At 54.0% G+C, this 17,831-nt stretch overlaps 1 protein-coding gene across 4 annotated transcripts in view; it reads right to left on the reverse strand.

The window, feature by feature from the left end:
- The window catches only part of TTC7A (tetratricopeptide repeat domain 7A), a 159,889-nt gene that overhangs the window by 34,472 nt on the left and 107,586 nt on the right, over window positions 1-17,831 (reverse strand). For all 4 annotated transcript variants that reach the window (XM_011935874.1, XM_011935875.1, XM_011935873.1 and 1 more), the window contains 2 exons: window positions 17,155-17,227; window positions 12,116-12,276 (listed from right to left, as the gene is read on the reverse strand). In XM_011935874.1, the coding sequence (XP_011791264.1) occupies window positions 12,116-12,276; window positions 17,155-17,227 (234 nt within the window). The remainder of the gene's footprint in view (window positions 1-12,115; window positions 12,277-17,154; window positions 17,228-17,831) is intronic.

Below are 17,831 nucleotides of genomic sequence, written 5' to 3' on the forward strand. Positions count from 1 at the left end.
CCCACCTTGGCCTCCCAAAGTGCTGGGATTACAGGTGTGAGCCACCGCACCTGGCATTTCAAGCATTTTTAATGTCAGACATTCTAGAATCAGTGTGCAGCCAGCCTGGCCTATAGATGGTGAAACCACCGTTTATCTTGTCCTGTGCCTCATCGTGCGTCCCCAACTGCTCTGCAAGTGCCTGCAGGCAGGGCCCTGCTGCCCTTCCCCAGCGCCTGGCGCAGTGCTGAGCACACAGTATCTGCCTAGTCCTGGAGCCTGTTACTTGCTTCCCCATAGCTGCAGTGTGGGCCGGACTCCCACAGCTGACAAGCAGAGCGCTGGCCAATTCCATTCCAAACTGTCCAGAAGCAAAGTTTTCCTCCCTGTGAAAGCAGGACCTGGGGAGGAACAGTGGGCTCCAGATGTGGAAGCTTCTGGCTCCTCCTGACTGGGGTGGGGGTGGAGGGCCTCCATCCCAGGAGACAGTCACTGGACAAGGCCAAAGAGTATCACTGAGGAGAGTCTCTGTGATCGAAATGCCTGAATACTGAAATCCAGCAGCTTTCAACATTTATGCCGTCCAATAAGAGCCATTCCAGAAGAGCAACGGTCACAGTACTGTCCTCAAGCCCCACACTGTGTCGTTACTCAAAGTGAATACACACTGGCCCAGGAATCAGAAACCCAAGCCAAAGTCCCAGCTCTGTGGTCACCCAGCTGGGCATGTCACAGGTCCCACACCTGTACAATAGGAGTAAAGTCACCTGTCCCACGAACTCCCACCAGGCTGAACTGTGATGACCTCTCAGCAGCAGCTGCATTCAGCTCTCCAGCACACAGGGAAGGGACTCCTGCTTTGAAGCTGCAGGCCGGCCAGATCCCAAGAAGCAAGTTTCCAGGCCAGGTGCCTCTGAAGGCTCCCAGAAAGCCCCGAGCTTCTTGGCCTGTTCAACTAGGCCCTTCACTCCTAGGACCTAAGACAGGCTTATGACAGGAAGAGGATGAAAGGAGATGTATAAAGCTACAGGAACTGGGCTCTGGGCAAAGCATCCTCACTGTGACCCCTCTTGCAAGCATTTTCCTGTTTTAAGCTGTGGAAGCCCATGTGAAGTCAACACGGAGGTCTTTTAAGGCCAAACGCCTTTGCCATGCCATTGGCATCGAAGGATGATATGAAAGTGAGTGTTCTCTCTGGAAAAGAGGAAGGAGCATGGGTCAGTGTAAACACTCCAAGTGCTTGGTCACACTGCTGGGGCTAGGGAAGGATGGCTGGGTACCCATTCCTGGTACTCTCTGCAGGCCCATCCAAGCCATGTGGCACACAGGCCCTGGTCGGGGTGGGGAGCCCAGTGCAGACATAAGCCCTCTCTTTACGTGCTTACACCCTCGTCAGGATGCTGCCAGAGCCTTCGGTAGACCACACCGGCCACCCCACACCCAGGCTCAGTGCTCCCTCACCCACCATCCTAACCGCTGGGACCTGCCGACTCCCATGTCATCTGCAAGCGTGATGCAGCATCCAGCGGCACAGAAAAGCACTCAGGTGACCTGACAGAGCCAGCCCCTGTTGAACCATGGGACATCTCAGCCCACGGGGTCTGTATGTCGAGGGCAGCCCTGATTCTGTGGAGGAAGACCGAGACCAGTGAGGCTGGTGTCTCTGTTCCCCGTTAGAAAATGGCTGTGCCACAGGCCACCAGCTTTGCCAATCTCCCCAATTGCTCCAGCGTGGGCTGATGATGGAGGTTCCTAGGAGAATGCTGGCATCTGCCTCCTCTTCCTCCTTTTCTTTCTAACCTCGCCTGGCCTGCACTCCTAGGGCAGGATCATGCTGCTAATTATTTGTTGGAAGGATTAAGACTTGGCGCTGTTCCCACATGAGGCAAAGACAAACAATTTCTTCCCACTGCTATAAAGAGATCTGAGGGTGAGACCCTTAGTATGGCTTTTCCAAAAACGAAAAAAAAAAAAAAAAAACAGTTATCCTGTAAATAGGGGATATTTTTGTGGTGTCTCTGGCTAAGCAAAGCATAGTCCTGGGGTCAGAGGTCACCTCCATCGCCTTACCTGGGGGCACCAATCCTCACCCTTCCTGTGGCCCTGGCTGCTCACCCCAGCACACCACTCTTGGTGGTGGTGGAAGTTGGCACAGCAGAGCCGGCTGCAGGGAAACACACAGGCTGTGTGGGCAGCAAGCACGACGGGTCCACATTTTTACTTTCGTGTTCCTGAAAGTAACTCCCTGTAGTTACTCAGCACCTGCAATGAACACTTGAACACAGTAACCACCATGTACACGAGGGAGCCACTTCCTCGTTGAGACATGGCCTTTAGCATCAGATGATGTGGGTATACTTCCAGGCTCTGTTGCTTCCTAGAAGTGCCTTCACCTCTGATGGTGCCTATTCATTTGCAAGGCAGGACAGTCATGGTACTGCCCAGGAGGGTTGCTGGGAGGACTAAAGGAAAGAGAGCCTGTGCCTGGCGCATGTCACCCCTCAAGAGAGGTTAGCTGTCATTCTCAGTCATCTTTGCTGTTGTCAGACCTGTCTTCCTGCGAGATCCTTCCTTCATCTGGGTGGGGACTAGGTCTTTCTTATCTTTATATCCTTGGTGCCTGCTCTCATATCACTCAACAAATTGGTGAAGAATGGAAGAGGAAAGTTGAGTCACAAGGGCTCACCAAGGCCTGGAACACTGTAGGTGTTCCCAGGATCCAAGCAGCTCCAAGGAAGTAAAGCTGCAGGGTGTCCCTGAAACTCTCCATTCTTCTGGGTCCTACTGGTCCCATGTGTGTTCACTGGGCCCTGGGCAGCTCTTCCGGATCCCTCTGGCTCCTGGCCATTCTGGGAACCCTCTGTGTGTCGGGGGTGGCGGTAGAGGGGATGGGGGGGTGGACGGGAAGTGGCAGCAGGTGTGGTGAATGCATAGAAAGGCGTATTATCTCTTAAAAGGACAGTAATTAGTAATTGCAGCTGATGGCTGTGCTGAGCTGTTTTAATGAAGAGTTCTATTTTTATAGAAAACACACAATTGAGTGAAAAAGCAGGCTATTCTCTGAGTCAGGAGGCCATGCCTCTGGAAAGTCTAATTCCTTGGCCAGGAGGCCAGAGCCTATATAGTAAATGGGCCCCAGCCCGGGCTGCACCAAGTTGGACTCAGTGGTGACAAGCAGGGTCCAAGTCTGATGACCAAAGTGTCCCTCCTTGAAGCCATGTGACCTTGGGCAAGTCACAGATCCTCAGTTTCTTTCCTTCCTTTCTTTCTTCCTTCCTTCCTTCTTTCCCTTCCCCTTCCTTCCTTCCTTCCCCCCGCTTTTTTTTTGAGATGGAGTCTCGCTCTGTTGCCCAAGCTGGAGTGCAGTGGCACGATCTCGGCTCACTGCAATCTCCACCTCCTGGGTTCAAGTGATTCTCCTGCCTCAGCCTCCTGAGTAGCTGGGACAACAGGCATGCGCCACCACGCCCCGCTAATTTTTTTAAAATTTATTTTTAGTAAAGACGGGGTTTCACTATATTGGTCACGCTGGTCCAAACTCCTGATCTCAAATGATCCGCCCGCCTCGGCATCCTAAAGTGCTGGGGTTATAGGCATGAGCAACAGCGCCAAGCCTCGAGTTTCAGTTTCTTATCTGTAAAATGAGAATGACAGCATCTATTTACCCTGAGGACTGCTGCAGGACATCATGCACATAAAAGGCCCAGCAGGGGCTGGCACTTCAGAAAGGGTTCAATCCAAGTTTGCCCAAACTTTCATTCTCAGTCCCCCCGCCCCCATTACGTGCAGGTGCTTACTTAAGTCCTCTGTGCCTCTGTTTCCTTATCCATAAAATGGGAATCATGACAGTTCCTATCCCTCCTAGGGTGCTGAGAGGATTACAGAGCTAATGCAGCAAGGTGCTCACAGCAGTGCCCAGCAGGAGCCAGCACTGGGTGCATCATTGTTATTGAAGCTCTCGGAGTTCAAGTATACCAGGGTGGTCCTGCCAATCAGCCGGCATGGGTTCTAGCCTCTGCTCCACCACTCATCAGCAACGTGATCTTGAGCTATCATCTAACTTTCACATTAGTTTCTTCATCTTCAAAACAGGGGTGCTGTATAGACCAAAAAACAAAGCAACCAAACCAAAACAACCAAACTGGGTGAGGGGTGTGACAGCACTCTGGCTGTGAGATCCCCAAATCCCCCACACGGTTCTCTTCCTTCCAAAAAACAAAACAGCTCCCATTGTCTAGCAAAAAACATTCCACTGGAGTGTGTTTTGTGCTTAGTGGGGGTTTCCCTACCATGGGGGTAGCAGGCAGAGGAGAGGTCAGCCTCTGCCCCAAAGGTACTTCTAAACTCAGACAAGACATCCAACGCATTAGGAAACACAAGAACTACAGAATCTGGTACTCAGTTGAGTGGTTCAGCTTTGAAATACAGGGGCTCTGGGGACAAAGTGGACCTGAGGGGGTCCTCTGAAGATGGGCAGGAAGGGCAGAAACAAAGGCCTGTAGTGGGAGAGAGGGGCCAGCCTGCCCCTCCCCCCCATTCAGGTGTGATCACCCAGACCCTGGCCAGGGTCTAGGTGATCTAGGTCTGTGCTGAGTGATTTGGGGGGGGCGGGGATGTGCTGAGTGATCTAGGTCTCCCAGACACATGGTCTCTCACCCATGTTAAATCCAACAATGCTCAGGACCTTTTTAAAGAGACAGTTCTGTCACCCAAGCTGGAGTGTAGTGGTGTGATCACAGCTCACTGCAGCCTCAACTTCCTAGGCTCAACTGATCCTCTCACCCCAGCCTCCCAAGTAGTTGGGACTACAGGTGTGTGTCACCACGCCTGGTTAATTTTTAAAATTTTTTGTACAGATGAGGTCTTGCTATGTTGCCAGGGTTGTTCTCAAACTCCTAGCTTCAAGTGATCTTCCTGCCTTGGCCTCCTAAAGCCACTGCGCCCAGCCTAGAAGGTACGATTTTTAAAAGGACTCTAACAGGCCTTACCCTCCCTGAAAGGGGGAGGGCCACAGTCAGCCCCAGTTTTATTACCTTCCCAGAGACTAATCCCTAACACAGAAGGGACATTTTTTAGCAGCTCTTCTTAACCCTAAAACTATTTATTCTTCCTTGGGTCTAGAGGATTAGACTGACCCATGTCCTCTAATCTTATAAGGCTCATGATGATCTTCCACCTCTTAATGAATTCATTTAACCTGATCTCACTTTGAAGCTTTAAAAATCAACAGCCTCAAAAGCTTTGGTTTCCTGAAGTTAGCGCCTCCTTACTTCAAAGACTGTCCCTGACCTGGTGAAGGACCCCAGGGCTGCTCTGAGAGCAGCCTGCCCCTACCCTGCAGCTGGCCGCAGGGTTACACAGCATTCTTATCTGTTTCTGGGCTGACACAACTGGCCTTCAGGTCTCGGCTTCCCTCCCTGCAGCTATCTCCAGCTACCCTGAGAGGATCCCCAAACACAAATTCTTGATCTTGAAAGACTTAAATGTAAACCACACAGAGCCTTTTCATGGCCATTCAAGGGTGGAAGAACTTCCCAAAAGAAGACTCTTAGGTCTTCTTACCTTAGGAACAAAGGCAGGTTCCCAGCCAGGGCTGAGACACAACAAAGCAAATGCCTTGGTCTCCCTGCCCTGTGTCAGACCTCCAGGCACCTAAAGATCTCCCACTGCAAAGGGGGGGTGAGCTCTGCTTTGTGGGCATGGGCCTTCTCCCAGGGGCAAAAAGGCTTTGTCTTGGGGCTGGGCCTCTCCTGCTACAGAGAACCATGTGCCCTGGGCCACAATTCCTGCCTCCAGCCCCTGCTGCAAGCAGGGAAAGCAACAAGTACCAGAAGGAAAGGGTTACCACCACTTTGGAAAACAAAGCCTGAAAATATCTATGTTCTTTCCTTTTTCCTTTCTTTCCTCTCTTCCCCAGACAAACAAAAAGACCTGTGTCATCTACCCGAGAAGTCTGAATGCAGGTAGACCACTAACTGGAGAATGATGACCATTCTCTTTCACCTACACATGTCACACAGAGCGAGGTCACAGAGGTTCTCACGGGCCAGCCCACGAAGGGAAATGCTGAATGTCAACTCAGCTTACCTAATGAGGAACTGACCTTTGGGGAAGGATCTGGTGCTGCCAGTGATGATGACCGGCTTAACACTTCCCTCTGCCACATGGCCTGCAAGGTTCCCCCATGGCTGGTATCCTCCTCAGGGGCTGTGGCAGCCAAAAGTGTTTAATGAACCCAGCAAAGTGATAAACTATGTTTGTGTTAATACCTTTGATTCCAGCCCCTCGCTGGAGTGTTGGTATGCTTAGCATCCTTTTGATATACTACAAGTCCTTAATAAGGACAATCAAATAAACACGCTGGGTTTAAGTCAGAAATGTTAACAGAAGCCCCGGGACTCATCCCCCTGCTCAGTGGAATGGACCACGAGAAATATATCACACGTACCACCTGAAAAAAACATGAGGTACGCCAGCTAGATCCCAGGGGTGCCCTTGAGCTCCAACGTTAGCCTTAGCTGCTAGAGTCAGCCAAGGTATGGCTCCAGCTAACGCCCGGTTATCAGCTCTAACAGTTTCCAAACAGTCTAGGTTTCCTGAGCAGAAGGCTGTGTGGTTCCATTTGTTTACAGGCACATGCTCTGGCTTGTTGGGAGGCCCATATTGTTTCTGTACTGGGGAGGGTCTCCCGGGCTCTGAAAGCTTCCCCCAGGACTTTCCAAGCCACCTGAGACCAGTACCGGGTCAGCAGAAACTCCCAAGCAGACCTACCACCACCAACGGAGGTTTGGGGGCTGGGAGGAGGTGGCCTTGCCCACTGTGGAGAGGGGAAGGGGAAATTGTTTGTTCTTCCCTTGACCTATGTATGGCCTGGGCTTTCAAAACCACCCTGGCAGACTGCCAGGCCTGGGACGGGAGCCGTGACTGACAGGCTGGTTATTGGAAAGCTCCCATCATGAGCTGAGGAACTTTGTTTGGTTACTATGGTGACCTTCACTACAAGCGGCCTGACTAAAGCCCAAGGAATTTGTTACCTAAAACCATCGCCCCACGGAGCCCATGGCTTCAGAAAGGACGCTTATCAGTGGCCTGTTCCCCTTCACCCCATATTCCTGCCCCTCCCTGGTAGGGCCTCCCAGCTGCCTCTCATATCCAAAACGAGAAGAAAGGACTCGCACAGGCATCTCCAAGCATGCACGGGACCTTTCGCATTCCGCGGCTTGGCCCGGAACCCAGGCCTGGATAGGGAGCTGCTGCCCCCTGAGGCCCCCTGCGGGCCTGGCCTCTTGGTCGGGCACAGCCCAGCCGGCGCATGTGTCCAGGGTTTAGTCAGAAGCCCACAGGATTTCAGGAAGCTGCTTGGGGTGTCTAGTTCCCACCGTGCGAGGTTTATGCTGTCCCTGTGGGGCTGTCTCTGCCTCATCATGTTTTTTGCCTTTTTAAACCCAAGCTCCACTAACTAAAGGTCATCCCACAGCACAGAAATCAAGATCCTCTTCGCTTTGCTTTCTAACCTGAATTCAGAAGGCTTTTCAAAAGTTCGACGCCACGAAAGCTGGGTTTTCTCCGGGAGCCTAGAGTCTGCCTATATGGGAGTGGTGACTTCTTGTGCAGTCAAGGAGCTCACTAACCTTTCCCCAGAGCTTCCTTCCCTGCCTCTGTCAGGGCCCAGTCTCGGCTGCCCGCACCTCCTGGCCTATCTGGCCTTCCCCAGGCACTGCCGCCCTTGGGACCCAGGATACAGCCTGATGCTGTTGGTGGACAGCCTCCCCTCCCCTCCATACTGCCACCTTTCAAACACGGCTGTGCATCGACTGTGTGCCCTCTCCTGAGCCTCACAATAAACCTCACAAGCCAAGGAAGACAGAGCAGGTGTCCGTCTTCTGGCAGATGAGCAAACAGAGGCAAGGGGAAGAGGAGTGAGTTGCTGCAGGTGGCACAGGCCGGTGACAGACATGACTCAAGGGCTGGGACCTCACTGTGGCTCTCACACAAGGACCAGCTCACACGGACAGGGGTCCATTCCCCCACCAGTTTCCTCCCCTGTGGCAGGCCTCCCTGAAAGTGGTGAAACAGGCAAAGCCCATGCCCAGCACGAGCCAGCTTCTGCCATTCCTGAAGCAGGCTCTGGGATCCCGTGCACGGATGGCCTCTAACACTGATGGCTGAAAGGAGACGCCTCTAATAGGCTTCAGGCACTGGGACAGCCCTCTATAAGGTGCCTTTAAGTGTCCTGTGGATACAGACCTTGCTGGGGACGATGAGGTCGGGACAAAGGGAGTTTGGTTTTTGTTGTTTTGCTGCAGTGATATTTACCAGACCGGTTGTTTAATTAACTGCCTTGGCAACAGCTGGAACCACAAAAGGCTTCTCCTCAAATGCAGAGAGCAGCTGAGGAAGCAGGGTGCAGTGTCAATCGAAGAGCAATGACATTTTTCAGTGATCCCTGACCTGTAATGGACTCAGTGACATTTCCTGCTAATCCATGAGTTTCTATGCTCTGAGGTTTCATCTGTGGCGAATAGCATTGACTTACTTACAAAGAGACAACGGTCATACCCTGTGGTCACTCACCAAAGGTTGGCGGTAGATGGATTTCTCCGACCCACCCCAGCCGTACAGATAGTATTATGGCTCTATAAATGGTATATAGAGACACAATTTCTTTTTTTCTTAAAACAACAGAGATTTATTTTCTTACAATTCTGGAGGCCAAAAGTCCCTGTAATTTTTTTCCCCCAATTAGTTTTGCAGCCTTTTAGGGCCAGCTGGATCAAAACAGAGCTCCTCGGGATCCTGGAGGTGAGGAGCTCATGGTGGCTCAAGACGAAGAACCTACTGCTGCTTCCCCCCAGCCCCACAGCCCTGTACAAGCAGACTGAGGAAAGTGAGGCACTACTGGGGGTGGGGCCTGCAGATCCCCAAATGCTCCACAGCACAGTACTCTACAGTGAGTGACAGGTTGTAGAAGAACCTTCAGAATCCCTCAGGGCATGGAACTCAATGCTTTCCTCTGACCTCAGAGCTGACTCCCTCCTGCGGCCCCTAGGCCCCACCCTCCACAGCTCCTGAAGCCCTTGCAGTCGCTCTGTGATGTCTGCATGGGTGAGTTGTTCCCAAGGCAGAGGTTCCTGCCTGCAAACACTGCTCTCCAGGAAGCTCCCTGCAAGCCTTGGGGAAGCACCCGAGACAAGGGTACAGTTACCCTGCATGTTGACAAACAGCAGTCTGCACCAGGGCTCCACAACCTTTTTTGAGGTCGGGCTCCCTTTGAGAATCTGCTGAAAGCCATTTCCATGGACTCAGGCTTGCATGCACAAAATGTCATAGTTCAGGTCCAGGGGTTCTTGGAGACCCAGATGTCCACCCTTGGGCCACCTGGGGGCAGTCACCAACCTCAAGGCAACCCCTGACCAAGGACACTGTCAGTGAGTGGCACACTTCCTGGGGAAGGAGTCGGCACCTGAGTGAGCGTGGGAGGAAGGGAAGGGTGGAAAGTGCGTGTGTCGAGGCAGGGCAGCAGCGGGGGCACAAATACTGCCCACAGGGCAACGGACAGCTTCCTAGCCCAGTCCAAGAGCCTGGGAAGATGAAGGCAGGAGGTACTCCTGGCGTGACAGTCAAGAAAGCTGATGGGGAGACAGACCCCATTTTCTGCCACACCTCACACAGCCTGGGCTGCAGCCAGATTTCCAAAAAAGGGAGTTAGCCTCCCCACAGCAGGCCAGGGGAGCTGCTTTAGCCTGGTAGAAAGCAATCAGTTCAGAAGTCGGCAAGAGATGCTGAGTGGTGAGATGCCAGGTGCTGGGATGGAGGGGCCCCCTCAGCTGGAACTGGGCAGGTGTGAATCACCTTCCCTGACTCCATCAGAGCAGCGGTGCTCCCACCTGCATCACAGTCTCAGTTTCCAAGTAAGATTTCATTAGGAAATTCTGATGCCGAGCTGAGCCAGGCCTCTTGCTTCTCCTGTGCTCCACAGACCCAGGGTGGACGAAGAGCCCTTTCCTTAGCCTAGGATTCTAAGTCTTTCTGCTTGGCCATTTCAGTTTCCGATGAAGCCTAACTGAAGTGGAAACACACACAGGCACGCAGGCCAGCAGCAGTGGGTCAGACCCTGCCAGAGAGGTGTGAGGATGGAGCTGGGATCAAAGTAAGGCACTGGCACTAGGAGTGGGGAACCTACATCTTTTGTGCATTTTCATTAAAAATAAAATGTTCTTACCTCGTATTACTGTATTGCACTTGGGATTAATGAGACAAGGTAACTAATCCCTTGTCCACCCATACTGTTTTCTCTGTGTTAGGATTTCCTAAGCTACTGGCCTTTGAGGGTGAAGTGACTGGAATTTCAGTAGTCCCTCTCTTTTTTTTGAGACTGAGTCTCGCTCTGTGGCCCACGCTGGAGTGCAGTGGTACGATCTCGGCTCACTACAACCTCTGCCGCCCGGGTTCAAGTGATTCTCCTGCCTCAGCCTCCTGAGTAGATGGGATTACAAGCACCTGCCATCACGCCCAGCTAATTTTTGTATTTTTATTAGAGATAGGGTTTCACCATGTTGGCCAGGTTGGTCTTGAACTCCTGACCTCAGGTGATCCACATGCCTCGGCCTCCCAAAGTGCTGGGATTACAGGCGTGAGCCACTGCACCTGACCTTTTGTAGTCTCTTGAATGCTGCTGGGGTAAGGCTCAGAATCAGGGCCAGCCACGAACACAAAAGACAGGCTGTGTCAAGTCGGCCATTCTGCTGACACCTGGCTGTGAGCAGCGGGGACCTGCCTAGGCCAGGATGGAGGGGGAATGGGCGGGGCAGGGGTCATTGTGGACTAGGGGAAGCAGGGCACGGCTCAGGCGTCTTGGGGCTGCAGACCAGGCTGACCAGCAGGATGAATACCTGTCCTTGGCCTTGGTCACTGGGGCTCCCCTCTTCAGGGAGGCACATTATGGGGTTTATATTTAGGAAACACTGCCACTCCCAAAGCACCTTTCTTTAGCTTTGGGGAGGAGGAAGCCACCAATAGCAGTGCTCGGCATGCTGGCAAAGGCCACAAGCAGAACTATCTGCTGTCGTCTGAAGGAGGCCAAGGGTGCAGGAAAACCTGAACCCACCCCTGTGGTCAGCCCTGCCTCTGATGGGCTGGGGATGGACAGACGTGAAAGCCCAGTGACGGGAACCTCCCTAGGCTGGGACCACTGAAGCTTCCCTTCATCACCCAGCAATTTTTTCCCTAATCCTTTGTGAACCTATTTACACAGCATGAGTCACCTATCAGGGCAGCCAGGACTCTAGCTTTTTCCTTGCTGTCTGCAGGGGACAGCCTTGGGCTGGTTCTAAATCACCTTCCTTCAGGCCCTAAGGTGGAACAGGGGAAGTGGGTTACTCAGAGGTCCCTAATCTGGGATCACAGGACTCTGAGAAACAAAGCCTGTTACACTCAGTGTCACCTGCCCTTAAGGGCAGAAGGCAGAAATCAAAAGATGACTCCCCCTTGCTCCCCTGACAGAGCACCACATCCTCCCACCTCAGTTGGCCCAGCACGGCCTTGTTCCCAATGTCCTGGCTGGGTGGCAGCAGGTCCTCTGTGTCCCACCACCACTTAGGCCAAGTGCAACTTAAACCTTGCTCCAAGAAGTGGGGCATCTGGCTGATGCAGTAAATGAGGGAGGTGGGGAGATATGAAGGAGCAGGATCACCTTGGAGGGCCGTAACCCCTGTCTCCAGCTGCCAGCCTAGCTGGTGTTAGAATCCCATCCTTGGCTGGCTGTGTTAGGGCTATGATTAACTTACACAAGTTAGTTTCATTCTGAGGCTCATGCAGAGCCCAGGGCAGACAGAAGCAGCCCAAACACATGCATTCAAGCAGTCTCCCTTGTGGCCCATGCAGACCCCACCTCATGGGGGCTGAGGAGTAGCACATGCACCCTATTCTCCACCAGGCACCTCCTGGTGCAGAGCGCCACAGCTATCTGCTGACCCCACCTGTCCTCACCCCCCTGTCTCTCCACCAGGGATTGTGCATGCAGCAGGTGCTTACCCCATGTGTGCTGGCTGGCACCATGGCAGGGCAGGTGTGCATGGGCACCTGCTGCAGAGGCCAGCCAGCTCCCCCACTGCCAGAGTGTTCTCAGGGCACTTACTTGAAGTTCTCAGGGTGCTCGGTGATGGCCATGTTGACAACATCCAGGGCATGCTGGTGGTGCTTCTGGGCAGAGAAGAGCAGTGCCAGCAGATGGAGGGCGTGGGCATCATCCTTGCATACCTTCAGGGCCTCCTGCAGCTGCTCCATGGCGCTGGAGATCTGTCGAAGGAACCCACCAGCTTAGTGCCCTTCCCCAGGCACATGCTGCCCTGGGACTCAGGAGCCAGGTGCCAGTCAACAAAGGCACCCACACTCAACTCAAGGGGGCCCCAGGCACTGGGGGCAGGGATGCTGCTGTGAGAAAACACCTGCCCCAGATGGCCTGGCACAGAGGGGTCTGCTGTCACACTCAGGAATAAAGAGGAGCAGGTTTGTGGTGTGGCACAAAGGACCAGGGCAGCCACCAGGAAGTACTTCCTAAATGGGAGGAGTGGGAGCCACAGAGCAAGGCAGCCACGCGTGGAAACGGCACCCAGGAGTTCTACTGATGTGTCAGGAGACCCTGCTTTCCAGGGTGAGATGATGTAAACGGGGTGCTCCGGGTAGGGGGTGCAGCTTGACCACAGGAAGGGAAGTGTGCAGAGGCAAGTGCCTAGAAGACGAGGAGACTGGCCTCTAACATGGGCACAGTGGGAATCTGGGACTAGAATCCAGATTCTAGTCTTGTGTTTTATTTTCAATTCAACAAATATTTATTAAGCCTGGTTCTGGACAGGTGGGATGAGGCCAGATTATGCAGGGTCAGGAAAGCCATACTCGAAGGGTCTGGATTTGGATGTGGCCTCAGGAAAGCCTTTCCTTCATGTGGTGGGGAGACCAGGGGTCACCACAGGTCCCAACGTTCACTGGCTTGAGTTTGCTGCCTCCTTTCTCTGAGCACTGCATGAAAGAGGGCAGGCCCTAGCTGCTCCAGTAGCCCAGTCAGTGAGCCCAGGAGGGGCTGGTGCAGCATGGAAGGGCACCTTCTATTGCTCTCGCCAACCCTGCAGGCAGGACTCCAATGTTCTACTGGATCTGGCTGCAGAGGGCATGGATGATTTGCAGCTGTGGCCAGGGCCCCACCTGCAAGTGGTAACAGGGTTACGGGGTCAGTCGGTGCCCCAGTACATCCTATGGGAACTATTTCAGGGCTGAGACCACACACCTGCTTGGCTGCCTGCCACCTTGCCAGGATGGGTCTCTGCCCATAGCTGGACTTATGGGAGGATGTGGAAGGTTCAAGGAGCCCTTTCCTGAAGAAACCATTCTCAGCATAACACAACATCCCCAGGATGGGCCCTAAGAGTCCCCTGGATGCAAGAGGCACCTGAGAACCCTCTCCTTGCCTCAGATTCTACCTCTCCAGACCCATCTACATTCAGCTGTGGAGGTTACTACCCTCAGAGAAAAAGCTCCCCGCCCCATGGGCCCTGGCCTGTGCATCCCTGACAGGGTCTGGGGAATGTTTCCACAAGCATTAAGGAGAAAAAAGAATTCTGGCAGTTACCAATATAAACTCTCTTCTTCAAAAGAGGTTGGCCAGTCCTGGTGACTGTAGCAACCCCTTACACAGTCCCATTTGACCTCTGAGGTGGCCCGCTGTCCCCCTTATGTCATCTCCTCGTTCTCTACAAAACACCCCACAGTCCCTGGCCCCTGCACCCTGCTGGGCACCCCTGCGCCATGCCCTGCCTGGGGCAGCCCCCACCTGCAGCCTGTCATCTGAGCTGATTGATCCTGCTCATTTTGGCCAGTGGAGGGGTCCTGTATTTGTGAATACATAAGAGCTGGGTTCTAGAGTTGGCGCTGCCGCTCACTCGCCTTTGTCCCTGGTTCTCTCTGAATTCAGTTCCCTTATCTGCAAATTAGGCATATGCTTTTCCACAGAAGGGTACAAAGAGCTAATGTACGTGCAAAAATGCTATCTTCTAGCCCTTCCATTCTTTTCACACTGCAGAGCAAGTTAGCAGCAGAGCGAGTTAGCAGCAGAGCAGGCACTCTCAGATGGGGGTCCTGACTCCAGGCCAAGTGCTCTTGTGTGAGCTATGCCGGCTGCTAAGCCTGTGTTTGGTGAGTGACGGGCCTGGCCTCAAAGCTGTCCCAGGTCAAGGCCAGCCCTCCTTGTGCTGTGGGCCAAGGGGCATGGCAGGGCCCAGCTGGCCATCTCCTCCTCATCTCTGATTCCTAGTACTTTCAACCTGGCCTGACTCCCCAGAATGCAGGGAATCCTCTCCCCCACATACTGCTGTTTCACTGAGCAGCACCCTTAGCTTGAGGCTCTGCACCCTGTAGAAAGGCTGTGACCAGGTCTGGAGAGAGAGGTTTGGGAGAGAAACTTGCAGCAGGCTGGAAGGTGGAAGGCCGGGAAGGCCTGGCCCTGGGATAGAGAATCTGCCAGCTACATACCCAGGGCTGACGAGGCCCTCCCCTCTGAACATGTTCACGCGGTGATGTGGAAAGAACCTGATGTGTGGCTGACAGATAAACACCCTCTCCTGCTCTGAGGCTCTGGGGTCAGGTTGGGGTGTGGCTCCCAGCTCTGCCACTTCCCAGCTGGCATCTTAGGGCAAAAGGACTCACCTCTCTAAGCTGCAGTTTCTCTGCTACAAAATGAGGATAAAGGTTAAACCTATTTCAGTGTCCATGAAGATGAGACACTATAAAAAATGCCTTGCAAAGTACTGGCGGAACAAACACTTTTGAAGTGTGAGTTTCCCTCTTCAAGCCCCAAAGCCAGAAAACTAAGGAAGAGGAAAGACCCTGCCTTCCAGCCTGACGGAACTTGTTCCTCCGTGCTCTCAGGCCTGGGAGCTGCGTTAGCTCCTGTGACTCTCTCCATGTCAGGGTTCCATCCCTGCAGGAACCTCATGAGTCTCTTTTTAAGAGTCCTGCTTCTTGCCAAACCTCAAACGCAGCCTTCCACCCTTCTCATGGTACCTTGGGTCCCCAGTCTGCCTGGCTTTTGTGTTGGTCCCCAGCCTGGCCTCTGTGCAGGCTGTGGGCACCAGTGCCAGGCCCAGAGTTCTCCCCCGGGCACCTTACTTTGTGGATAGGTCAAGGAGCATATGAGGAGGACGCTAAGATCACTGTGGCCACTGGCTCGGCTTGTTGGTGGCCCTAAGGCTGCTCCTGTGCTGGTGACTCTGCCAGAGCAGACCCGATTATCCTGGGCTACGTATCCAAATCCATAGCCATCAGTGTGCCAGCCAGCCAGATGTGGTCTGGGCAGGATGGGCCGGCTGGGGGCCTCAGAGACCCAGGCAGGCTAGGACTGTCCATTCAGGGAGTTCTTGACTTCTCAACTCCGAGGCTGCCAAAATGAGGTCTCCAAGGAAACTGGGCGCTAGGCTCCACTGGCCTGGCCCGCCATCTCTCTAAGAGGATGGATGCTATTCATTAGAGAGGGGTGAGTAATTGAACAGGTCAAAAATGCATCACCAAAGGTTTATCATTCCCTTGGTCAGCAAGAAAAGCACTGGTTCTTTTACAGAGAACTGAAAATAAGGTGGCGTCAGGTGTCTTTCTGTTGGCGTTCCTGGGAGTGGAGGGATGCTCCCGGAGGGGCACAGAGGTGCTCCGGGCCTGTACAGGACCTGGGGTCAGGAGTGAGGAGTGGGGACAGGGGTGGGTGGGCGCAGCCTAGAGGTGGAGGAGGATGGAGGGAGTCACAGGGGGAGGAGTGGTGCGAGAGGAAGGGAGCAAAGCTGCCAACGACAGCAGAAACAACAGCCGGAATGACATCAGGGCTGTTGGGGAGAAAACGATTGAGACAGAAGGACCTGGAGAGGGAGATAGAATGCCTCAGAAACAGAGTGACAATTCAGGTCAGGACAGACACAGGTGCCGGAATAAGGGTCTAGGCATAGGGTGACAGGGAGGGTGTCCCAACACTGAGAGTAACTATGATGAGAGGAGGAGTCAGGCTGACGCAGGGCAGAGCCTGGCTTGCCCCAGAAGCAGGAGAAACGCAGCTCACCAAGCTGACCATAAGACCAAGACCCAGCCGGTGAGCACGCTCCCAGGGCCCCATCTCCAAAAGGGTCAGGGGAGCGGGGTACCTAGACCCCGTGGGCTGTGGATCAGAGGCCTGGGTTCTATGCTGGCTTGGCCTCAGTGGTGTCCTCGGGTAAAAAATGGGACTGCTGTGGCCTGCCTCCTCAGAAGGTAGGGCTTCCCCAGGCTGGTATCAGGGACACAGCAGCACCCCCAGCAGGCAGGGCTGCCCTCCACCTGACAGCAAGTACATGGGCTTCCCTCCACCAGCCTGGAGCTCAGCCCATTTCCTGGGTGACGCAGGCGAGAAGACCGCACTGAGGGAGCCAAAGGCTTGTCTGCAATCTCCGGGCACTCAGGTGGGGGGCATCGGTAGGCATCAGGGTCAAGCCACCTGAGAGGTACTGTTTTAGAGGCTGTGTGTGTGCGCCCAGAGTACCAGCCTGCAGGCTGAGATGCCACGGGAAAGTAAAGGAGGCTCTGAAGGACCTGAGGTAGGGAGTCCTGGACACACCAACATTCTCTCAGCACCCTTGGGGAAAAGGCGGGTCTGCCTGCAGAGTCATAGTGGGGGTGGTCCTGGGGCTAAGGCAGTGAGCAGACAGGAGGCCCCTATGGGGCCCCAGAGGTCAAGGCCTGATGGTGGTGTCCACACAGTGAAGGAGTAGCTTGGGGGTCATAGAGAAAGCCCATCCTGCAACAGCTCCATGAGCCCACCACTTTATCCCCAAGACCCTTGGGGAAAAGGCAGTGGAAGGCGAGGATACAAACAAATGAGTGACAGGTGGTCACTCATCGGCATCTCAGGCCACTGAAATGTCATAGGGGGAGTGAAGACGGAGAACACGCCCTTCCTGTGTATCTGCCACGGCTTTACCCACATTATCTGACCTCATCCTCACTGGGACCCTCTGATGAGGGCTCAAAGGGCTTACATGACAGATAAGGAAACAGACTCAGGGAGGTGAAGTCACTTGCAGAGGGTCACACAGATGGTAAGCTGGGTTTCCAGGAGAAGATCAGCAGTCCCCGGGGACCCGGGGGTTAGGAACAGGGACAACCTACCTGTCGGATGAGGGCCAGCTGCAGCGAGACATAGAGGATGACCTGGGGGTCACCGGGTGCCAGCTGCTGAGCCCTGTATGGGGAGAGGGAGTGACAAGTCAGGCACCAGGGGTTGAGTGACCAACGTGTGACTCAGGCCTCCAGCATGCGAGCCCTGTGCTGGGCACTATGAGGCAATAGTGGGGGATTCTGCCAGACTCTGTCTCAGAGGGGCGTCCAGCTAGCAGATGAAGACCAAGGCAGACAGCCCACAGGCAGCCCAAGGCAGGGACGGTGGGCCTGAGGGGGCTGGCACTCGCTGAGGTAGGGGCCATCTGGGGTGACAGACCCCGAAGGAGAAAGACGATGGGATGAATACACATCCCATGGGCAGAGAGGGAGTGACAAGTCAGGCACCAGGGCAGAGAAGCTGGCTCTGCTGCTCTGAGCATCTGCCAGGAAATCCCTGTAAGGGATCAGGGTAGTGGGAGGGGTGGGTGGGTTTAGTGGGAGGGGTGGCTGGGGAGGAGCTAGAAGGAGGCGAATGCCATTTTTGAGCCCCTGTTACATATAGGATACTGTGCAAGGTGTTTTTCCTGCTTTATCTCCTGTAATTACTATAACAGCAATGGGTTACTATTCCCATTTTAGACCCCTGAGCCCTGGGAGAACAGGAACTGAGCCTGGTGGCTACTGGA

The sequence above is a fragment of the Colobus angolensis genome, unplaced genomic scaffold (assembly GCF_000951035.1).
Source record: "Colobus angolensis palliatus isolate OR3802 unplaced genomic scaffold, Cang.pa_1.0 Scaffold15, whole genome shotgun sequence".
Taxonomy (NCBI): domain Eukaryota; kingdom Metazoa; phylum Chordata; class Mammalia; order Primates; family Cercopithecidae; genus Colobus; species Colobus angolensis.